This window comes from Squalius cephalus (genome assembly GCF_949319135.1).
Source record: "Squalius cephalus genome assembly, chromosome: 14".
NCBI lineage: Eukaryota > Metazoa > Chordata > Actinopteri > Cypriniformes > Leuciscidae > Squalius > Squalius cephalus.
In genome coordinates this window covers 29,606,671-29,632,273 of record NC_137135.1, presented here as the reverse complement: position 1 = coordinate 29,632,273, position 25,603 = coordinate 29,606,671, and the positions used below count along the sequence as shown (strand labels likewise).

At 36.8% G+C, this 25,603-nt stretch overlaps 1 protein-coding gene across 4 annotated transcripts in view; it reads left to right on the top strand.

Annotated features, from left to right (window-relative positions):
* The first annotated feature begins 8,498 nt into the window (after window positions 1–8,498).
* Window positions 8,499–25,603, top strand: part of unc5a (unc-5 netrin receptor A) — a 185,143-nt gene continuing 168,038 nt past the window's right edge. For 2 of the 4 annotated variants that reach the window (XM_079891980.1, XM_079891979.1), the window contains exon 1: window positions 8,500–9,064. In XM_079891980.1, the coding sequence (XP_079748106.1) occupies window positions 8,974–9,064 (91 nt within the window). In that variant the 5' untranslated portion in view covers window positions 8,500–8,973. Of the gene's footprint in view, window positions 9,065–25,603 lie in introns of all 4 variants that reach the window. The other 2 variants (XM_079891978.1, XM_079891981.1) reach the window with 2 other exon arrangements.

Below are 25,603 nucleotides of genomic sequence, written 5' to 3'. Positions count from 1 at the left end.
CACTGTATTAATCTGTTTGTTCTTTCTCTGTTGTACAGCAGCACTCATTTCTAATGTCATTACTTGATCACTTATGCACTATCGGATATGTTAGAGCTGGGAAGTAGGACTATAGGAACATCATGAGCCCCCTGATGAGGTAACCTCTTGCTGAACTACGGCATCAACAGCGAAGTTGATAAATTCAGAGGAATTGGTCCTTCATTCTTCTTGCATGCAAATTTATTTACAATACTGCAGACTGGAAGAAAATTAAATCAGCATATCTTCTAAAACGACCCTCTGGTGTGTAATATTAAAGAAATCCATTTTGTGATAGATGAACATTTGCTGAATGGATTGTTTGTCCCGTTGTTCAAATAATGTGAATGGAGTTTATTAAAAAGAAAGAGAGAGTCGCAAAGGAGGTTAGTTCTCTTGTTTTGACTCCTTGAAACAAATTCAGTGAACCCCTAAAACAGGAAGTGATGTCATAGGGCCCTCAAAACTGCAGGCAGGCTAAACACTCTCTGAAGGTCAATGGCCTGAAGATTAGATAAAGTGGAACCAATTTAATAAGGTTTGTAAATTGAATTTCTAGTTCAATGGTTTAGGAAACAAATCTAAACAAAAATACAACCTCTTTTATTTATAAAATGTATTTATGAAATATGTTTCTTTCTTGCTAACTCTGGTTTTTAAAAGTGAAAAAAGATTCTTAACACAATGCATTTAAGGAAGAATATGCACTGTGTCTTGAGTTTAAAGCATGAAAGAAAACTTGAAATTGCTGATTTTTATGTTTAATTTTTAGGCCTTGCAGCTATAGAATCTAATTATAACTTATATATGGAATTTAAACCGTAGGGAGAGGTGGTGCTAAATTGATTCTGAAAATATTTTGAAGCTTTTAGGATGTAACATGATGCTATGACTCATCATTATGTGAACAGGGTCCAAAATTAACACATGAGTGTTAGTGATAAACACATGATTAAAACATGAGTAAAAGTTTGCTTTGATGACTTGGCAAGTAACTTTATTAGGAACTGCAATATAATACAAGGTTGTTAGACTGGTAGATTGCTGCTGGTGTACGTGACATGCACAATTGTCAAGTAAACATCTTTATTTTTTTATTGTTTTTTAAATACAATTTTCAGTTTCACTTTATTTTGATGGTCCCATTATCACATTCTGTTGACGTTGCACCTTCATGTCTACTGTAGCAAGACTGCTGTCACATATAACAAAACACAACATAAATCCAGGCCTGGCCTCTCTCCATCTCCACTGTCGTCGCTCCTCCTTTATGCTTCCGCTCCTCCGTGAGAGATACGAGACCGGTGCGTCGCGCAGGTGTCGCTCATTATCAATCACGCCACCAGCGTCGCGCCATCCTCTCACGGCCATCGGCCTCGTCCTGCTCGCCACATCCACTAACTCTCATTAGATTGTTAGTAGAGTATTAGTAGATAGGTAGGGTTAGGGTTAAAATAAGTTGACAAGTACTTGCAAAGTTATATAGTCAGTAGAATGTCTGCTGGGGGAGCATCACAACAAAGAGTTTGTAGATATTAACCCTTGTGTGGTGTTCATATTTTTGTTATTCAGCCAGTGTTCGTGGGTCTGTTGGACCTGCTGCATTTTGGGGTTTTTAATTCAACACAATCAAAAATCTTATGTTAAAATACTCAACAGATGTTTACTTCATCCCAATTACAAGCAATATAAACAGCATATATGGTTAATATTTTCTCTTTACCTTTGTTAGATCACATTTAAGAATTGCAACCCTGTGCGGGAACGGCAGGGGTAGAAACACAAAACTCACTCTTGCACTCACTCTCTCACACTTACACACAATCTCTCTCTCACAGGCATGCACGCACACACGCACACGCACGCACGCACACACACACAATAACAGCAAGCCCTGTAAAGGTACACAGGACCTACAATTTCCACACTTTTATTAGCCCCGGGTCCAGTGGACCCGAACATCCTGTGTGTAATATAAATGTATAGGAGGGGTGTACAGTGTGGGGTCATGCAAAATGTGTTCAGATATATATTCTTCACAGAAAATGAGCCAAGGCCAATGAGTCTGAGTTTGAAAAAACCTACAGACCCGAACACCATACAAAGGTTAAACAGGCTGTCTATACTTTACTGACAGTTAGTTACCATCGCACACAGACCCTACCTGAATAACAAGTTGAGCACAAAAAGCAATATAATACAAATTAACTGCACATCGCAATGTAGACATTTACAAAAACAAAGTGTTGGCTAGGTCTATGAGATTAAGATGAGATTAAGATAGCAGGGGAAACTAAAAAAAAAACCTAAAAACTAAAACTAAACATCGGCATGCTGCTGTGTGCTACAGACATATAATGGTGCAGTGCAGGGATTCATTCCGTCAATGGAGACAGCATCCAGCTAATTAAACATGCTCTAAAATGGGAAAACAAATTTTCTAATTTCTTTTTTATTGGAACCACAAAGGGAGTGTTTAATTCTTTCTAGTTTAATGATGTTTAATGCCAGGGTAAATATTGGTTAATTTACTTTTAGACCAGTGCACTCTGTGGACTATTTTACATTGTATAACCCCATGGCAAATGCTATCAGATGACATGTGAAGGCGTTTCAGAACCGACTGCCAAGTCTCAGTCTCTATCTCCATGTTAAGATCCTCAGCCCAGGTAGAGCACAGATTGTCAGAGACCAAGGGGTTGCATACAAATAAGGAAAACAACTTTTCTTTTTTCTTTTTTACTACAGTGGAAGGCTTATACTTGAAGTCGCATTATATTGCAGTTACAAATAAAGTTAGAGTTATTTAGTAATTAATCCAGAACATAGTTCATTGGTGGGCAATATTTATGGCCTGTAAATTTACACTTTACACATCAATTCTGGACCCTGTGTGAGCACCTCAAGTGATGGAAAATGTCAAATATCAGTATTGATTCTTCTGTATGTTGATCAGACAGGATTAGGGAACCACATAGTGAGACAAGAACCCACAAACAACAACTGAATTGTAATTTAGTATATAAACAAATCATTTAGTAATTTCTTAGCATGATCTTCCATTGATTGTTGTACACAGGTTCTTCCCTTTTGTGTATGTATGTCAAATTCTTCCATGTATATATCTGTGAAAGTGAGAAATTGCTGAAGCAGAGAATGATGGGACATTGGAAAGTGGTCTCATCAGCAATCTCCAGACTTCAAAAGTACTCTAGAGCAGCCATGATCAAGGCAATGCATGTTGGAGCACCACCGATCTCTTAGAGGTCTTTTGTTATTGGATACTGGGAAATTGCATGCCCTCTGAGATGTAATGGTGTTGAAACTTCTTCATAATGACAGCAATGAAGAAAATATTTATAGAATTGTATATATTAGCGCTTTGTTATTACTCTATGCAGGGCCATGCACAGACATTCTGGGGAGCAGGTGCTCCTGCGAAAAAAGGGCACCCTTCTTATAGCCTAATTATTTATGAAAAGTAAAGTTACATATTGTTGATCATCTTTTAATTACATAACATTATTTAACACTATAGACTATAGGGCTGTTATACCAATTCAATGAAATCAGTAACAACAAAATCTATCCAACGATTTATAAAAATCCATCTACAATTGTCTAAATAATGTTATGAGATTAATGTTCTAAATATAACATTTTTAAATATGAAGTGTTGGGAAACAATGAACTTGGGAATACATTAAACTAAATCCGCCAGGTTGGTGGCGGCAAGTCGTAATAAGTGAATCATTGAATCATTAATTAAACCGATTGGTTCAAACCGGCTGATTCATTCATGAAAGAAGCAAGTGTCCACTGACTTTATGAATGGGTCATTGAATCATTGACTCACCCAATTCATTCAAAAATGGTGAATCATTCAAGAACGAAACACTGCTGTGTGTTGCTGGGAGATGCAACTTTTTTGCTTTGTTTGGAACTAATTTTGATGGCAAAATAGAGCAAAAACAGTCAAAATTGACAACTTTGTAATTAAAAAGGGCCAGTTTATATAATCAACTTATATTATTTATGGAACCGTTGTATAAAATGTATATCACATTTTACAACCGTGCTGATATTCGATAAAATAGCACTTTTGCTCATGTTATATTGCTTAACTATATTATGTTATCGACAAAATACAAGAACTCATTACAAGGAAAATTCATACCTTGAATTTTGGGGCATTTCTTTTTATTTTAGCTGCATTTCTGACCTTGCACAATGCTATTTTACGTTGTTAAAGCAACACCGAAGATTCTTTTGTACCTTAATGTTTCCAAAATCATTTCAGTGGTTCAACTCGTAACAGAGTGAACGGCACTTCTGCATTCGCTTTGCAACCCTCTATCGGCTATAACCACACTATGCAAGTTTGCCAGATCAAGTAGCGGATCTGTAGTTCGATTGAGACATAAGAAACTACAAATTTGACTTACTTTATGGCAAGCGTTACAATAGCAAAAAAATAGCAAGCAATGTCATTATTTTGTTTTTCTTCATTTCTGATGTCGCAATACATCATACTTTCATAAAATCATACAACATACTCTAACTTGTCTGTGGACATCGTTATTTCCAAAGCTGGTGCTGGATAAACAAGAGTGCGTGCGTGCGAGGCTGCAGTAGGCTAATTTTTTTACGACAGCGGTAATGGACAATTCCGCTTCCAACCTGTAGGGCGACCGAAGAGGAAAAGTGCTTTGGTGTTGCTTTAAGCTATTAACATTAGTGACTATGTTAGGCTGGCTGTATTGAGATGTTTTAATAGTTGTTTAATGTCACAGTGGTGACAAACAGTGCTGAAGTTTAGGGCAAACACAATCATTGGCTGGCTGTCACCAATGAAGGAGGGTCTGGGAGACGTGGATGTGTCTCCCAGAACTTATAGTCAGAGGCTAAAAGGACAGTTGTGGTCTATCTGTGCATGTGGCTGACTCTATGCAAATAATGCTAATGTCCATGCAGCAATAATCTGTGTCAGGCTGCATATAAATCTACTATCTGGTGGTTGTATTCGCATCTCTGCTGCGTTCTTTTTTTGTTTTTTTATCTTTTGGAATTTAATCTAACACTGATATGCCATTACGCATGCTATGCTAATGTGCAGTTACACATTACCCATGCTAATTTGAGGATGGCACACAACGAGAGTAAAAGGGAAGTATGCAAATTCAAACCCATCATTTTCCTGCAGTCTGGTTAAGTGACTTTCACTACAATATGAAATCCACTGACTAGCTATTATGATCGCACAGTCTCTCAGCCGCTGCATCGTGGCGCTGAAATCTAATTTGATAAAACACAAGTTCAAACTGAGAGGCTGTGAGCACAGTGGAAGATGATATGATGCAGCTAATTTGCTTAAAGGTTTACTCTGTGCGCGCGCGCGTGTGTGTGTGTGTGTGTGTGTGTGTGTGTGTGTGTGTGAGTGTGTTTCAGGTAAACCCTATGGGGACAAGATTTCCCCACCAAGATGGCAATATCCAAATACATTTGGGGGCATTTTTGGTCATCATGAGGAAAACAGCTTATAAATCATAATAAGTGATGTTTTAGTGAAAATCTAAAAAATGCAGAAAGTTTTCTATGATGAGTATGTTTAGGGTTAGGGGAGAATAAACAATTTGTACAGTATAAAACTCATAATGTCTATGGAAATTTCCCATTAAACATGGAAACCCCTGTGTGTGTTACTGTGGGTGTTCTTTTTTGTTGAATATATATTCCTGCTTTAGCAAGGAAATGTTACATAGGCCCAAAGCTGTGGGTGTTTTCCCCTGGTACAGTAGTCTTTTTAGTGTAATTAAAGATTTTTTTTTAAACAATTTGTAAAACACTTTTTCAAATGTACTGAGTGGAAAACAAACACAGCTTCTTTATTGTGCTAAGACACTCAAAAATGCACTGAGAAAATGTTTTTTTAAAAAAAAATTTATGTAATGTATTCTGGGTCGATTTTGACTTTTTTTTAAGATGATGAAGCTATAGCAAGTAAAATGTAAATTTTTCTATTTTGCTATGCTGTATGGCTTTATTTGACGCATACCTTTGGCGTCAATAAAGAAATATTTTTTCTTTCTTTTGAAAACTTGGTAAGCCTATTTGTTTTGCAATCCTAACTATGCATGATTACATAGTTAATGGTATTTTATTATTTGTATTTAGCATTGTTTTTGTTCCTGTTCTCTGTGACTCTCAGAATAAATTTATAAATGTGTATGTTGGCACTAAAGAATAAGAAACAAAGACAGAATAACACATTTTAGATGTTTCTTCAATTTAATTGGGTGAGCAATGGCATGTCTATTAAATAGAGTACTATATTTAAGCAATTATGTAATTTTGTTTATCGAATGCTGCCCTAGTTACCGCAATGAAATATCTTAGGCAGAGGTTGGGCGAAAATTGGATTTGCAGCCACTGAATAGAAAGAGTCATCCTGACCGCTTCGTACCTTACAGCTAATTGCTTTGGGGAGCAGATAAATAATGCTAATTCAGAGAAGCCTATCTTGAAAAATATTGAAAAGTACATCAAGGCTGAAGTAACTTTTACTTTGATACAAACATCGACTGAATGGATGCAAAACACCTTAAAGAACAGGCTGCTGGCAAAGCATTGAATGCTGTTATTGATCAATGGCTATAGCTTCTGCGGCATGTACGATTCATTATGAATGTGGTGTCTCTAAATCTTTAATCATACTCATCTCAAAAGACCCAGATGTAGAAGTACAGTATTTGCTGCATGTTTGCCAACTTAACACAAGTGTTGTTTTCATTTCAGTCAATGAGCATGAGATCAATATGCAAACAATTCAGAGGCCCTTATTGATAATTAGCTATTTTGCTCTGAAGTCTCTAATTTGACACAAATTGAACTTGATCCAGAGGCATTGGGATGATAGTAAGGGGCTGTTTATTCGACACAGTTTTCGTTTAAAAACTAAAAACTTTTTAAGCGTTTTGGCCGTTCATTCACACAACAATAGCGTTTTGGTGGCCTGAAAACGCAAACTTTTAAAAATGAGTTTCAAAGTATTGAATATAAGTTTTTGAAAACGATACCGTTATCGTCTCAGTATAAACTACCAAAACGTGAGGCGCGTAGTTTTTCTTTACAAAAATGACATCGCCAATTACTTGTCTGGCTATATATATATATATATATATGATTGTGTTTGGAAAGTAATTTTTGGGTGAACTAAACCTTTGACAAGGCCTGCTGGTTAAGACTGAATCTAATTATGACGTGCAATAGAATGAAATTATTACATTCAGTGTCATAGCACTTACAATGGCCTCTTTAATCTGGAGAAATATCTCAAATTCATGATCCAGATATATGGAATAGGATAATGGTTGGATGGGTGGAAAGCGCTAAGCTCTTTTTGATTTAAATTTCATGTGTAATCATACAAAACACATAGAATTGGGGGCTAGGGACATTAAAACCTGAAGCCTTCTTAATCTGACAATGCCTATAACTACTAGCCATTGGCAATAATAGACAGATAGCATATTTGTAAATCTAAAATGTCACCTATAATGCACTTGGTATAGCCTAAAAAAAACATTTCATGAAGTGATAAAAAGGAGTTATGTTTTTTCAATGATTGTTCATTTGATGGGATAATATACTGTAAATATGCACAGGGAAGTTATCACAAGGGCCGTATGTCAGTAACTATAAGGTTTGATGTCAAACAACTAAAAGTATACAATGTTTAAAATATGATAGGGCTATACATCTATAGCCAACAAATTATTATTTTGTGGGCTAAAACAATGATTTAACATTTGTGCAGATCCTTCTTAAATATTTACTGTTTTGTGTATTTTGTGTTTGATCATTTTTGAGCTGACAAGCCTAGAATAGTTTCATGCTACTATTCTATTAGTAAAATCACACACAGCAGTGTGACAACATGCGCTGTTAAAAGGTTAGTTCACCCAAACATTTAAATTCTGTCATCATTTACTCACTCCAAGTTGTTCCAAACCTGTATGCATTTCTTTCTTCTGCTGAACACAAACAAAGATATTTAGAAGAATATGGGCAACCAAACCAGTTGATGGGCCCCATTGACTTCCATAGTATTTTTGTATACTATGGAAGTCAATGGGGTCCATCAACTGTCTGGTTACCAACATTCTTCAAAATATATTCTTTTGTGTTCAGCAGAAGAAAGAAATGCATACAGGTTTGGAACAACTTGGAGTGAGTAAATGATGACAGAATTTTCTTTTTTGAGTGAACTATCCATTTAACACAAAATGGCAACGTGTTTAATGAACTTTATTTATTTGTTTTGGCTTTACCACGATTTTTTGCAGCCACGACTAAACGTTATAAAACTTTCGTAAAAGTGTGACAAATTGCCCCGCTCTCGTCTGTTTAAAACACTAAGCGGTTTAAATCTCTTGTTCACTTACATGACGCGTCGTATCCAAGGCTCTCCACACTCCGTTCCAGTGAAGGGGCCGGACTCCGCTCCGGGTTTTGCTCCCTCACTGCTCTATACATCGCGTCTCCTCACTCCTGCATTGCTGTAGCAGCAGATGTTCGCGCGCTGAAGCCAATATACACCGTTCTCTTTACCGGAGCAAGTATTCTGCAGCGGAGAGTGAGAAGACGAATAAGAGTGAGGACGTTTGCGCTCTCTCTCTCTCTTCACACGTCTGGAGTGTGTATGTGGGTGAGTGAGCTGAAGAAATTAGAGTGGCGTCTTTATTTACCACACCTGTGATGCGCTGCTGTCTCTGAGCAACGAAGACGCACTGATGGCCAAGGTACAGGAAGAGGATACGTGTTGAAAAAGGACTTATAAATGCGCTGATCGGTGTAATATTGCAAAAACTAAACCCAGCCATAAAGCAGATACTCCTCGCAGCTCATTCAGTTGATATTACTGACTTAAACTTGAACAAGAAGGTGATAAAGATGCCGTTACACCTGGGTCCCTTTGTCCGCTGGAGATCCGGGCTTGTACTCACATGGATCTGCTTGTTTTCGTCCGGATTTACCTTCATTGGTGAGTTGAATTAATGTTTAAACGTATTCAGTTGCGACTGATAAAGCCATGTGTAAGCAGGGCGTAATTGCTTTACACCCAGCAGCCGGCTCCTTTTGTGATGTGGTTTCACGAATAACAACAATATAATATTTCACGGTGTTCACTTGTATGCGAAATATGTCATTTGATCCAAGTTGCGTTATTATTGCTACTTTTAATAACCAGACCTCGAAGAAACAGACGTGAAGAACCTATTTAAGAACTTGAACGTGCAGTAAGTTTGATTGACATGTTTCTGCGAGCACGAGACTCACGGCGCGAGCAAGACACTGTTCCAACAAATATGAAGGCTACAGAAAACCAAGGGTTTGTGTAATTCAAAATGACCAGAAATGTAAGCCATAGGCTTTAAACTAATAAATAAGGTTGAATATTGCACCCTGTATCGCATGTTACATTTCCGTGAGCATCAGCTTGAATGAAGTAGACACGCGCACATTTCCACGCGGCGACATTCATCCGTTCTTGCTGCATTGGCAGTGTTTCTGACAGCTTTGCGAAGTACAGTGAGCTCTGGCGATCATTGAACGGTGCAGGGCATATTTGTTGTGTGCAGATATATAAAATGAGATAAATCATGTAGTCGTGGTCAGCTCAGTTGGAAAGAACGTGCACAAATAATCGTGTTCTCCTCCCATCACACATCTTGCACTTGTCTTGGCTACCCATTGTAGCCATACAAAGAAAGAAGTACAGCTTTACTTGACGTTTAAAGCTTTAATAATTATGAAACGTTCTACATTTATGTTCATAATGAACACTTGTTTTATATATATATTTACAAGCCAGCAAAATGCCACATTGTCAGGTTCTTAAATAATCACTCTTTGTTAGGCTACTTCTCCCACAACAAAAATGAAGTCTTGAGCATTTCTTAAATACCCAGCTTATGTGTTTCTACATAAGAATCAGTGTGGATATGCATATAAAGATTTATTTGTTGCATCTTTTTAATGGGGGAAATTTATTGCAAACCTTTGTTTACTGTGTTGTCATTGTTTTTGAGCACATTCATACTGAAAAAGGAATGAAACAAAGAATGTTGCATATTATAATAACATCAAATAGCACATTAACCTGTTGTCAATGCCTGGACATAATTACAGTTACAGAATCACAATCGTCTAGTGCAGTGTTTCCCAACCAGGGATGCGTGCAGCCCAGGGGAACTTGGATTTTTTCCTTTACTGAACCTATAAAACAGAAATTCAAGGATGTAAGCTTATAGGTTTAAAAATAATGCATAATTGATTTGATGTACACATGATTTTAATAACCATTTTAATAATATTAGTAATGATGATAAATTATGTCCAGTGTAATATCAGTTGAAATTAACTCATTTTGGGCTGCATTTGGTATGGATGACCATAAAACAAAAAAGATTGGGAAACACTGACCTAGTCTACCCACAACACGTTTGCATTGACCAGTTTGGGCTTGCCGAGATTTGTATTACATTGTGTCAAGAGAGTAAGAGAAGGAAGGTAGGTCTTGGCTGTGGGAAACATGACTGTGGGAAAGTTGGGTTGCGCTTCTGGAGGTCTTAGAGTAATCATCACCATAGAGCCCAGCTGGGGACCGCTGATGATATCCTGAGAGCACCGTAAAAAAAATTCTCACTTGGCTAATATTGTTTTCCCTCCTCTTCTCTGTGGACTGAGCAGAGGGCTAACTTGTTAAATGTTGTGTTTTTAGTCCTGCTTTAGGAAACACTATGTTAGCGAACTGAATTAAGAAGGTATTTTCTTGTGAATTCATTAGAGAAGGATTTCACACAAATTAAGATGAGGTAAAGTGACAGAAATACAGTTCCATTTATTCAAACGTCCCTTCAAATGAAGCATTTTTTTTTTTTTTTACATCATGGCGTCATGAAAAATGCCCTGCACCATCTTTGCATGCTCTGTTTAATTTGTCAAGGACACTTATCCAGCTTCGCTTCCGAGTGAAAAAAGATCAGACAAGAACTTTCTCATTCTCCAGACTTGTAAAGATGAGGAAATGTAAATTGGATGGAGGGGAAATTATGGAAGCACATGTGCTCACAGACATTGTTAGTCCGAAGATCACACAAGGTGCTCTCGCCAGGGAGAAACATGCTGACTGTGAATTTTCCTATATATATATATAAAAAGCCAACTTGTCTTTCCCCTGAAACATAATCCGGTCAAAAATAAAGGTCGCCCTGTCAGTCTTCATCAGAGAGAACACAAGAGACAGAATATAGCTCTTCCATGAACAATGTGCTGCCTTCAGGGAGATCAGCTACCGTTGACCCGACAGGAGGGTTTTCATCAGTCTGTAGACAAAAGGAATCAGCACATTATGTTTGTTGTGTGTGTGTGTGTGTGTGTGTGTGTGTGTGTGTGTGTTTTATACTTTAGCCTGTGTTAGTGGCTCTATTGGTCTTGTTTCAGGATTTTATGTTGACCCAATACAGTACCAAAATTATTTATTGTAGCAAAGTAAACCAAAATATTCTTATTCTAATACTGTTTTTTTTATTTTTTTTAACACAGAAATACATACCGTCATACATGCTGTTAATATGCAACATTATTAAAGGAATAGTTCACTTAAAAACGAATTGGGTCGATCAACTGTTTGGTTACCGATATTCTCCAAAATGTCATCTTTTGTGTTCAGCAGAAGATAGAAATTCATACAGGTTTGAAACAACTCGAGTAAATTCAACAACCAAAGACATGAAATTGGAAACGGTTTCTTTATTTTAAATGTTGATAAGCCCACATTGATTTTGCTGTCCTAACTAAGCACTGTTACATAGTTTATTGCATTTTCTTATGTGCATTTAGCTTTGATGGCAAAAAAACCCCAATGATTTTATCAGAACAGACCTGCAATCCTAAAGTTGTTTATTTGTGGTTAAATTGTACTTAACAACAATTGTGGATAGTATATACAGGAATGTATTCATGTTACATACAGCATACTTCAGCTTCATCAAATTCAGTGCACAATCTGAAAGTACAGTAACCCAGTCATGCAGTCAACTCGCAGTAAAGTATGGTTTCTTGTTTGTTCCCAGCTCTTTGGAAAAAGAGATATGTAATGGGTTTGCTGTTTTTTCTTTCTGTGTGAGAAAGAGGCAGGGGATTTTTGTGGTTGAATTTTGTGGTGGGCTTGTCTCTGAGATTTTTGGCACTGGTGTGAGTGTGCTTGGTTGTTCACTGGAAGGGTTGGGTTCTGGGGTGCAGTAAACTGAGGCTTTCTTATGTGGGTAAGAAGCTTTTCACAGGCCTCTCAGACCCCAGAGATGTGATTTTACTCAAATTCTTTGGATTATTGCAATTAGGATGAAGCTAGCATTTTGGTGGTCTTGTCTTTTGTTAGGTTTAAATCAATTCAACTTTAATATTTAAAGTTGAATGTTATTTAAGCCTTGAACTGCATACCAGATTGTCACTATACGGTATTTGGACTATTTTCATGGTGATGTGCTAAAAAGGAAAAAGAAATGTGGAAAACGATGTTTGCCCTTTTACTTGAAAGATATCAAGTCAAATGATGGATGTAAAGAGAGGTCTCTGTTATACTAACCAATGACTTTTCATGATGTACAAGAACCAAAAAAATCAAGCAATAGAAAATTTCAGAGAAAAATGAAAGATTAGAACAGATTAATGTCTGAGAGCAGTGTTATTTTGGAGTCGCAACAAGCGCTCTGAAGCAGAATGTAATTAAATCCATTTTTGTTGTTTCATTTCACTCTTTGCCGGCCACATTGCAATTTTTACAACAGCCTTATCCTGTTTTCTTTTTTTTTTTTTTTTTTTTAAATAGAGGGTATATTTCTACCACTCACACAGTTTCTACACATATACTGTATATAGTATACGTTGAGCCGTATTTGATTTTGATGAATGGAGAGGCATGAAATGGTGTAACAGAGATGAGGAAAAGGCAAACAGTGTAAGTCAACAGCAGCTGGCTTTCCATAATCCAAGAGCATGTTCCATTTGATGACAAATGTGGTCTTTTCTTATCTCGCGGTGCTATATATGTCTTCTCCATAAGTGTCAAATGCAAATAGGGAAAGAAAGGCGAGGCAGAGAAAATGAGAAAGTGTGACACGAACCTTTGGGGTGGGGGAAGTCTCCCATCAGACTGCATCAGATCTCGGAAATGTGCCCTTTCGCTTCACTTAAACACTTGTAGACTTCTGTTAAAGGGGTGACGTGGTGGTTTTTGGGGCAGGGGCTCAAATGTAAAAAAGGGACATATATATATATATATATATATAATATATAAATATGTGTGTGTATATATTATATGTGTACCAGCCAAAAGTTTGGACACTACTATTTTTAATGTTTTTGACAGAAGCCCTTTATGCTCATCAAGGCTGCATTTATTTGATCTAAAATACAGAAGAAAAAAAACTGTAATATTGTGAAATGTTACTACAATTTTAAATGATGGTTTTCTATTATAATATACTTATAACCTTTGATACTTTTTTCAGGATTCGAAGTTAAAAAAAAGAACATTATTTAAAATAGAAATATGTTGTACCAATATACACTAGTTCAAAAGTTTGGGGTCAGTAATATTCTTTCTTTTTTTTTTTTTTTTTAAAGAAATTAGGCTATTTTTAATCAGCAAGGATGTGCTGCTAAATTTATCAAAAGTGACAGTAAAGACTTATAAAAGAATTTCTATTTTAATTAAATACTGTTCTTTTTAACTTTTTATTCATCAATGAATCCTGAAAAAAGTATCACAGGTTAAAAAAAAGCTGTTTCTAACATTGATAATAAATCAGAATATTAGAATGATTTCTGAAAAATCATGTGACACTGAAGATTGGAGTTATGGCTGTTGAAAATCCAGCTTTGCATCATAGAAATAAATTATATTTTTTAAAGTATATTAAAATAGAAAACCATTATTTTAAATTGTAATAATATTTTTCTGTATTTTTTGATTAAATAAATGCAGGCTTGATGCACATAAGAGACTACTATTATAGTAGGCTACTGTACTATTATACTATTGCTGCCTAATTATCAAAAATGTTAAAGTCCTTTCAGGTCACCATTTCACATGTTGTTGTCTGCCTACACTTCACATAATAGGCCTGTAGGCCTGGGCTTCATTTAACCAACTATGATAGTTTGATCAAACGGTAAACGGTGTATCAATATGCATAGACTAAATAAAAAGTGACTTTAATAGCCATGTACTTACCAAAATAACTATATATTTGGTTTGAGAGCATCGGTTCCTGAGCAGACTGTGGAATACATACGTTTAGTGCATTTTCATTTTAAAACACATAACTTTTGCTATGGTCACGCCTGCCGTGTACACACACTACTCCGGAGTTTTAGACCCTCGTCCGAAGCAAGACGCACAACTTGACATAAGTGACGTGACCTATAGCAACGCGTTGTGGCAAAGACACCGACCTCAGATTGACAGAAACGTAAAAATAAACGTGAATTTAGGCTACTTTAGTTTTGTACATTGTCATGTTAAATATAATCAAATGCATTTTGTTTTATTGACCACAATATTATCTTTGATATTTGTTTGAGAAGGGCACTATTGATTAATTTTGAAAAAGGGCAGGGCCCCCCCCTGCACGTGCCTGATTTCATTATACTATAGTAGATGTTTATGAGTGCTGTATTTATTTTTGGAATGTCTTAAAAGATGTGAAATGGATTTTTCCCCCTGTCTGTTGTCTTTCATCACAGGGCAGGATAGCAAAGATTGGGACAGACTGGGATGATGTGTTTCCACAGTTCCAAGTTTTTTTTTTAAATATGAACATTTATTCCAATATACTTTGTGTTGTATTACCTTTGCATTAAATTACAGAAAACTAGTTAACACTGCTGCACAAGTGTTTCAAGGGTGCTTTCATACTAGGTTCGATTGCTCCCTCCTCCTGGATTGTGTTCACATTATATTATTTGGATCCAAACCACGGTGCATTTGCATAATCAAAGCAGCAGCAGCTTGTTGCTTGGTAACAACGACGCAGGAGAAGGCGACAAAATGCATAGCGTTGCTCACCTCATTTTTATATTTTGATTTTTGAACCTTTTGGTTTCATTTTCAAAGTGTCAGCACATAACGCCACTTGTGTCTATCTGCCACTAAAGTACTGCAAATGCTCTAAAGAATGCAGGAGTCCATTTCTGCTAATGGCCACATTCTCTCTGCTTGCAGTGTCAGTCACACTTGTCAGGAAAGCGAGTGAGAACGCAATCAAACACAGTTTTAACAAATTGTACGTCATCAATAACAGTTCTCTTTCGCGATTTAGAAGGATGGCATATTAGCAATGAACCATACTGGAGTTCATACCTCAGACAACCTTTTTTATTCAGACTCGGGTACGGTTTGCTGAACTCTGAAAACAGCATTCACATCATTCAAAAGAACCGAACTCTGACGCCAATGAAACCTGGATGCTAGTGTGAAAGCACCCTAATACAACAGCTGATCTTTCTCTGTTCTGATCAATGTAATCAGTGACTCTATTTTTAGAAATAGGATGGAAACTCTATTGTGAATGTTTTCTTTTGCTGTTGGGGCAAATGGGAATGCAAAAGTTATTTGTTGTAGTTTCCGTTAACAATTATAGAAGTTTTCTCAACTATGATGACTTCCACTTCTGAGAAACCCAGAAATGTTAAAAGAGCATTTTTGAAATGAACGTGAATGCTAACGGATGCCTTCTCCAGAGCCCTTTGGTCCTATCCTGGGCTCCAACACCTGCTCCTTCCTGCAAGCGTTGCGACGCCCTTCAGAAAGGATGCGGTCAGCAGGAGGAACCAAAGATCAGCGCTGTCACCAGAGAGACTAATCGTGTTCTTCCCTGAGGTGCTGTCAGTGGCCAGAGAAAGCTGGAGTACTGTTGACCTTGAGAGCAGATGCCTTTAATGTGCAGACACTGCTTCTCAGCACATTGTGAGCACTAGAGTCTATGAAAGCCTTGGGTGAATGCCCCTCCCCGAAGAGATAAGAGTGCATTTCCCAAGGTGCTTTTGGCTTGACTCGCAGACTGCAAGATCTAAGTAAGATCTGTCCGCTTTAATGATGAACCATTTGCTTGAATACTCAATAGACTCGAGCACTTTGCCTCATACCGCAATAGTAATGCAACAAAAGCGTATTTTTTTCTCCAACTATTATTACTCCATAGGGTTTATTCAGTGGCAACGGCGAACATAAACATGAAAAATTTCCTGTGTCGCTCTGCTTGCTCTCAGCCCATCTGTGGTTCATCAAGCAGCATATTTAAGGTTGTTTGGGGATGCTCTTCATTCTCCTGTGATCAATAACTCTCTAACTGTTTAATTGGCCATCAATCAACGACAGAGTAGAGTTAAACACGGAGGTGCTCAATCCCCGCCTTTTTAAGTCCTCCGGGGCCTTTTGTAGCCGTTAAGTTTGTCCAAGTTGCTTCCAGAGCTTTGTTATTTGTATGCGCCGTGCAGCAGCAGCAGCACACGAGACTTCCAGAGGGCTTCCACGAGGGAGCGTTGTCTTGACTACTACCGTGATGTAGATAGAACGCTCCGCCAGCCCATAATACAAGTAAGGGTGGAGCTTTCTTTTGAACTGCATAACTGGTCCAGCATCAAAAGAAATGACAGAGCATCATATTGATATTTTGCCCACTTCAAGGCTAATGAAACTCTCGAGTTCAGCCTGTCTCTTACACAAACGGCTAATCTGGATGAGTTTTGTGCAGCTTAATGTACTCTTGACCATTGAGTTCTCCTCTGAGTTCAAAATGCAAAATTGTCTTTGCTGTTCTTGGCTAATTATAATCATGAAGGCAAACATGTTTTACTGGGATTCAATGTATTAGACCTATGGGTATTAAGGCAAAGCTTTTTTGGCACTAAGAGATATTGATATTGGAGGTGATTGAAGTTTCTTTGTGAACTTTGATTTTTGCATTTGGAAGGAGAGGAGGTTCAAGAATGTTTAAACTCTTAACTTTATAACTTTTTTTGCTCAGGATAATGGATAAAGCTGCACGATTAATCGTTAAAAGATCGCAATGTCGATTCAAACACCCACGCAATCTTATTCCTAAATGACATCGATCCGCCTGTGTTCATTAAACCTTTGACAAATACGATCACAACAAAAATTCAAATCTGCGCTGACCCAGAGAGAGCAGTTGTCATGTATGAAACAGCTTCACCAGTCTTTTCAACTACACAGTATTGTTATATTTGTTACAAAATTTCATATCACAGAAGAACTTGGATAAAAGTTTATAGTTTGAATATAAAAACTAATGTCTATGGAAGTGATCAAAATAGAGTAAATCAACTTTTGAAAGTAGCAGGGTGCTTTATTGTTACACCACCAGGTGGTGACAAGGGACTGAATGATTCAATGACAAATAATTTTTTTTAACATTCAAGAGATTCGTTCAGAAACGCTGATTCATCCAGTAATGAAACAAGTGAAGTATTTAGCTGCATCCTTTGAAGGACGCATACTTCAAAGGCCACGAAGCTCGAACCAGTAGTATTAAATAGGACAGCCTAGCCTATGAAGGTTTGTTCTTGTCACCTAGCAACTGTGACAGCTGCCATTGAGTGATGGTATCATTTGATATGGATTTTTTTGAAAGTTATATTAAACTCTGAAAACAAAACAGGGTTCACAAACTTTCTGAATATGTTCACCATGAATATGTTCTCCATTTCTGTGTTTAATAAAGAGTATAAACTATATCTTTAACCGCTTTAAAGGTGGTTTTTTTTTTTTTTGTTTTTTTTTTTTTACATTTGTATCATTTGATATTTGAGTAAGTTGAAACCCAATACTTCTGTCTTCTCAAAAAATCCTGTCATCACTGGCGCAGTTTCACGGGATACGAAGGATACATTTGGAAGGCCGTATTGAAAGAAGCCTTCGAATTGGAACAGCCTTCGTCGTGCTGCTGTGATGCAGTCGGCCTTCGAAGGATGCAGCCTCTGAATTGGGAGGCAGCTTTTATGAGAGTCATTGAACCATTCTTTCAAACCGTTTTTTTTTTTTTTTTTTTTTTTTTTTTAAATGATTCATTCAGATTCATTAATCATTTTAAATAGACTGCAGCAATTAACATTTGTCAGAGTAAATTGCATTTTCTTTAGTTGTCTGTTCAGAATCGTGGAAGAATCTTGATCTGTATCAAACAAAAAAAATCGTGATTTTTTTTCAATCTATCCAGAATTGTGCAACTCTAGTTATGGATTTGAAAAACAAAATAGTATTAAACTTCAGTTTGCAATATGTTCCGGCATTAATAATACCTAAAATAGTGAGTTGCTCTTTAAAGAAATCCCAAATGTATGCTAAATTATTAAATGTCGGACATATTTAGTTTTAAGACTTTATAAACAAATATTTTTTTCTCCATATCATTTTTTTGTGGTTATATCTGTGACATAAACCTGTAATAAAGTGATACATAATGACAGTACTTGTGATAACTGTTGTTATGGTTATCATCATAAAGAGGGTGGGGTCTGTGATCAACTACTCGAGCAACCACATAGCAACAGTCTTTAGAAACACTCAGAATGCTTTAGGAACTGCATAGCAGCAAGCCATGCCATTTTTTGTAGTTCATTTCTTTGTTGTTCATTTCTCAAAAGTGGTTCATTTCTTTGTTGTGTACGAAAGATTTCCATGTGGCATATGTAACATAATATAAACAACAGTATGTTGGCATATGTGTTTTAGCATTAGCGTGTGATTGTTCGAGCCTGGCTCAAGTCAATACAAAGTACCTCAGGCAGGCTGGAGGTGGTATGAACTCTCTAATGGCAAGGATATTTGAGGTCGGGTTGGCTGAGAGGCGGCCAAAACGTGTCCTCTTGAAGTGATGATGTTGACAGGGAAGACGACCTATTGACCTTTCCTCATTACGTTCATATTCCATGCAGTTGCGCCTCAGGCTGGCAATTTTAACTGAGTCAACACTGGCTGTAGCTCAGCCTTCACTCATCAAGGGAACTCAAAACATCTGCTCACCCTTTTCAGAGACAAGAAGGATATTTAAAATCTGAATATTTGATTTTTACACTTTGCTGACTTCTGTAACCCCACTCTATATTTTAGTATTGACATTTTGTGGTTTTAAAATAACATTCTTAAGAAATAGCCTTTCTGGAGGCTGTACCCTTACTATATGGTAACCACAGTACTGTATCTACCACTTTATTGTTAGTTTGCAGTAAAATGATGGAAATGTGGTATTAGCCACCACTGTCATGAATAAACCGATAAATAAAACCGAATCTAAAAGCTTCTTGCGGAGTGTCTTTTGTGCCAGCTCCAGATACCGTGTAAAAATGCAATGTCGCATAAAATTGAAGTTTGTCGATTTCTTGACAATCAGTGCCGCGTTGTTTCCTGTCAGCTTACTGAGCTGTTTGCCAGAATCAACAAGCAATAGCCCAAACGAATAGTTTCATAGCTCTGTTTGTTTTGACAAATGTCTAGCAGTGGGGGAAACAATTTTCATACTGTAAAAAACAAAACAAAAAACTTGTTTATTCAGTGTTTATTACGGACACAATGTTCATATTAAACAATTTAAATATATCAGTACATCATAAGGAAGAATTCGGTCACAAATGTAACATTTCAGTATGTTATTTGACGTGTTCACTGAATATTAACTTATAATTTTGTTTTAATAGTTTTATATTTCTGTATGTCACGTATCGGATGAATATAAGACGAGGATTCAAATGCAGAGGAATTTATTGATGACATGCAGACAGGGTAACAAACTCAAAAAAACCACAGAGCTCCAGGAAACGCAACAAGGACAACGAACCAGCACAAGACTACAAACACAAGGAGACTAAATAGAGGAACAAACAAAGGAGGGAAACGAGAAGGACAGGTGGGACAAATTAACCAATAATTAGATAACAAGATGGGAGGGGCTAGACAATAGACAGGAGAGCACATGGCACAAAACAACAAACACCCATGTGCAGCACAAGACAGGACAGACATGTGACATTGTATTTATAGGCCTGGTTTCACAGACAGGGCTTAAATTAAGCAATTAAGGATTAGGCCTTTGTTAAATGAGGACATTTAAGTAACTTTTATAAACACGCCTCATAAAAAAACATTACTGGTGTTCATCTTGAGGCAAAACAATGGCACTGACATATATTTAAGATGCTTTCAGTTAAGACAGCTTAAACATGCATTTTAGTCTGGGACTAGCCTTAAACCTTGTCTGTGAAACCAGGTATTTATTTCATTGTTTCATATTTTATTGAGATGCTTGTTTACCAAGCTTAAGGCTTTCACAGAAATAAATGTGACTTCTTTGGATACATATTTTAGTGATATCTGGGACTTTTCATGCATGGTACAGTAGTCCAAAAAAATATTTATAAAAGCTTTAATTTATTATGTTTTATCAGTAGAAAAATAACAGTAGTAACTGGTATTTTGGCAGAAGCTACCATGGTAATTATTTTCTGAGGGTAGATGTCAGCATCACACCTTAGTATTTGTAATGATAGTATATTCATTTGGAAAACTAGCATGCTTACTACTTCCTTTGGCAACCATTTTTATTAGCAACCTCTTGCTTGAGAAAAGTGTGTGGGTAAAACATTTCATTTTCTTCCCTTTACTTTAACAGAGAATAATATGATGCCAGCCCTCGCGTTAGGCTCGGTTTGTGTGTGAAATGTGGTCGCAGCGGACGAGATTTCAGATTTCAGAAAGACAAGGAAGTAGCATTTCTTGGCAAGGACATTAGGAGCAGTGAAGCCGTTGAAATAGATTTAAGACTCCATGCTTGTATAATTAATCATGACAGAATTGCTCATTCTGGGACTTTGCACTGCCTATGGAATTGAATGAATACTGTAAATGTGTCATTTACTTTTTCATTTAAGCCTATACTTTTTTTTAATCCCTGAAAGCACAGGATTTCAGTATGTTTCAAAGACCTTTAAAGGTAGTCCTCTCGTCGCTTTCTTTTGTTTATAATAACCCAGGGGGCTCATTAGTCTTACAGTCGTTCTTTAGAGACCTGACTGTTCGTGCCTCTGTGAAATGGCATATGGAGACAGTCAGTCCGTGTATTTACTGTAAATGTGTGTGTGTGTGGTGGTCTAAAAGGACTTTGATTGTATTATTTCAGCCATAAACATGTTTCTGGTTCATTTACAAAAAAGGATGAACTCAGGTTTGCGTTTTGTACTCATGCATTTTGAATGAGCTGTAGTGAAGGATGTGTCTTTTAGCACTTAGAGGAAAACAGTGAGATTCTTACAAATTCAACTCTTGAGACTGGCTAAATGTAATTTGAGTGCTACAACCTTTCTTGACCTCTCCTAAACAAAGCCAAACATATCAAATACATTTTCAGTGTAGATCTCACACATTTTCAGAAATGGCCTGCTGAGGTACTGCATGTTCAGCAAGAGTCTCTTGGGGCAAAAGGATCTGAGAGCTGGATCATATAAATTAACAAGGCCTTCTGTTAATTTCTGCTCTCACTGCAGAAGTGAACCTCTTTCAAGCTTTATGTGAGGTGTCTGAAACCCTTGGATATGATGTCACCGCAATAAAAGGCTGTACAGTGCCAAACTCCTTATATTATGTCACATCCTGTCCTTAGAGGACAGCATGCCATCTTGCTCTTCAAGTGATTGTCATACATCTTTAGCACATTTTAAATTATAATATTTAAGTGCAGTGCAGAAATGCAGTGTTAATAATGATTAATGCATACTGGAGAAAGTGAGGAAGTTTGCCAATGTAAATGGATTTTTGCTGTTTTTAATAACTTCAAAGCCTTAAAGGAATATTCCTGGTTATTTACAACTTAATGTTTATTTTAATCGTTGATTCGTGCCACTGTCAGCTTGCCTGCTAGGCTTCCAGTAAGTGCATTACATTGAAATGATTGCTTTGGTAATTGACAGCATGCCACAAATGCTGTCCTTAGACATTAAGTTGAAGTTAACCCTGAATGTTCCTTTCAGCTTCAGTCATGGTCTATAAACAAGATGTTGCCAGGCGGTTTACAAAAGACAGTTCTAAACAATTCTCAATTTATTCATATTTTTTTTTAGGTCTGTGAAACTATTTTCAACAAACCTTAGCAGGGTCAATCTTTATCAAAATTGTCATTCCAAACTTTTTTTTTTCTTTTGTGGGAACGCAAAAAGGGAATTTTGACGTTTCATAGTGACCATGTCAAACACCAAAAATAACAAACAAAAACCATAAAAGCGCTTTGAAAGTGGTTCATTTGTTATACAGTACTCCTGTCTTCACTTTTGTGTCAAGAACATAATAAAACATTTTCAACTCAAATTTTATTTTTGGCAAGCCACAATTTTTTTTTTTTTAATTTAAAATCCAACTTCAGACTTTTGGAACCTCACTCTTGATTTTAATTCTGACATTATGTAATTTTTAAATGATAAAAGTTTTGGCAGGAATTCTTTTTTTGGAGATTCTACCATGAGTTTGTCATGGTATAGCCTGAATAGAGAATAACATTTCAGAGCTGTGGCAGAGATAACTGTTTTTAGTGAATAAATGATATTTGCACATTTGTTGTATGGTTTCAGACGACTTGGAACATATGCCTCAAAAGTCACATTGACTACTGTTTTGTACGGAGCCCCTAAAGGGACCTTTGCAAAAATAAAAATATACTGACTTGCACATGCTCACAAGAAACGTATCTCGTGCTGCTTCGTATCTCGTACAATTTGCGTCACTGCCATCTTACTATGAAAACAAGAGCATGGATGTGGATGTGCATGAATTAATCAATCTATTTTAAACTTCAATACAAAGAATGACGCTATAACGCAAACTGGAAATTGTAACACATGAGCATGCGATTAGTTTCTTGCCGCAAAAATTTCTTGTGAGCACTCGAAAGCCTGTATATTTTTATTTTTGCAAAGGTCCCTTTAGGGGCTCTCTCGCTTTTTGGGTCTCTAAAGGAGGATTTTTTTTTGTCCTGGTCAGAGTTTGACAGTAGTGATTACTATGAACCAGTAAGTAAAGTTTCTTTAAAATGTATCATTGTGTTCCGTGGCAAAAATAGCATAGAGGTTTAGAACAACATTAGGATAAATAATGTCAGGATGTTCATTTTTGGGTGAGCTATTTCTTTACATGTCTCTCTTTCTCTGAGATGTCTAAAAATATCTGTAGAGTCCACCATGACCTATGTAGGCAGCCTTTAGTTTGTGGTTTGCTGCTATTTTGAAAACAATTCAAGTTTCAGCCCCAGACATTCACAGCTTCTGGTGTAAGAAACATTTCTGTCTTGCATTCTACGAAGAAGCGTCTTCATTGAGAGCTCTATGAATCATCTCCTTTCTTCTTTCCCTGACTCACTGTGGTTGCTGAAGACTTCACCATGCTGGGAAAAGTAGAGGTGTCCTGGCACTGTCTCAGTCTCAACGCAGGCCACCTAATTACCCAGCCGAAAGCATGCTGCTTCACCCCTCTGAATCATTACATTAAATCTTGCACCGTTAAATGCATACACATTCGTTTCTCCCAGTAGTCAAACACTCTGGATAGGTGTTTTGATGCCAAATCAGGTTATGTATAGCTCAGGTGATAACAATCTCAGCCTCTCATTCATGAATTAACCCAGAGTACAAAGAGCTTTGAGATTCACTGGTGCTTCACAAATGTTCTCTATTGTAGCTGTTTAGCTGACTTAGACATATGGTGAAAAGCCTTTTATTCAGCCTTATTCAGAGATTGTGTTAAGGGTTTTAATGTAGTTTAAGTGTAGCCTAACCGTTTCAAAAGCATACTTGGATACTTTTTACTTTTACTTGTACTAGAAATCTTGGCACTCAATGAAAGTCCCACCTTTCAGTTAAAATAGCTGGTCACCTTTTTATAGAGAAATAGATCAAATCGTTTTTTGTGTCATTTCAGCTAGATGTATGATACCATTATCATAAGATTTTTATTTTTCAAGACTCGCCTCTGTGTTTCTGATTGGCTAGAATATGAGTGCTGCATTCAGAAACCGATGAGCCAATGAGCGCCAAGCATTTTTTTTTTTTTTTTTTTTTGCAAGAATGCAACACGTGTTAAGTACATTTAAGCTGAATATTAGCATAAGAAAGATGGAGTTTTTGAAATGTTATCAGAAATACAGTGATTAGAAATCCAAATATTTAGTGCATAAAAATGAATGATGGGTGGTATGGGGGAAATAACACATTGAACATTTGTGCTGGGTAGGCTAATCATTGCCACAACCACAGCTTCGAGAACAACAACAGCAAAAAAGTCTGTCCAGAAAACCAAATAAAGTGTTCTGTTAAAATGTAGAAATAAAATCTAAAGGTCAGTAATACCTACATCTACTTTTTTATAAAATATTTGAAATCATATCATTCTATCGATCATATAAGCTGTAAATTATAATCCGTGTGAAATTGATTTTAAAAGTTTAAAACATACTGGTAATGTCAATAAAACCTTTGTTTCATTTACATAATTATAGTGCAAGGTTTACCAAAATCAATGTTTTCTGTGGTATTATTTCTTATTATAGCCCAAGTTGCCCATTTTGTATTTATTTTTTGTTTAATACATCTTGCACCTGGAGGTTGATGGGCTACTATTTAAATACACACTAAAATAATTTTACAGTGGAGCACATTTGATTGACATGGATTGAACACGGAGCAAGGTTTTTTCAAGGGTGTGTTCGCTTGTAGTTCGGTTCGCTTGGTTTGTTTGGTCCGAACCAAAAAAAAACAAAAAAAACATTTAGGCTTGGTCTGTTTAGCGTTCATATTGACATTTTAACACAGAGCCTAAAGATACTGAACCTAAAGGCATAAATATGTTCACAACCTGATTAGTCTGCTTTTATTACATGTATTTCATTAGTTGTATGTGCGTAGCCTACATATGATGGTATTTTGACCAGCTGAGAACTTATGAAGTGCTTATTAAATGTGTAAAGGAGTCAAAACAGCAGCAGGAATCCCTCCATCACACACACAAACAATCCTGTGAGGAGACGCGGTTCTGATGACTGTACTGAACTATGACGAGAAAAAACAGGTATGCTTGAGCATTCTGTCCTTTTAGGGTCGCATCTTGTGACATCATGTCCCGGTTTTGGTTCATTTAGATGTCTTTGGTCCGAGTTGCGTTCATATTTCATTCGAACCGCACCAGAGTTCGTTTGGAAGTGGACCAAGACACATGTTTTCAGTGGTGCACACCATGGGTTTGGATCATTCAAATTAACCGCACTAACTAACAGTACAATCGCACCAGGGTTCGTTTTTCATCAAACCAAACATTCCAAGTGTGAACACACCCTTACTAGTGATAGGGTGGAGAGAGAAATGGCCATCCAGTAAACTGGAAAATAAATCAATTTAAGAACAATGTGTTCTGATTGGGACTATTAAGAACCATGTGTTCTACTGCGCACTCGAAATCTGGGAC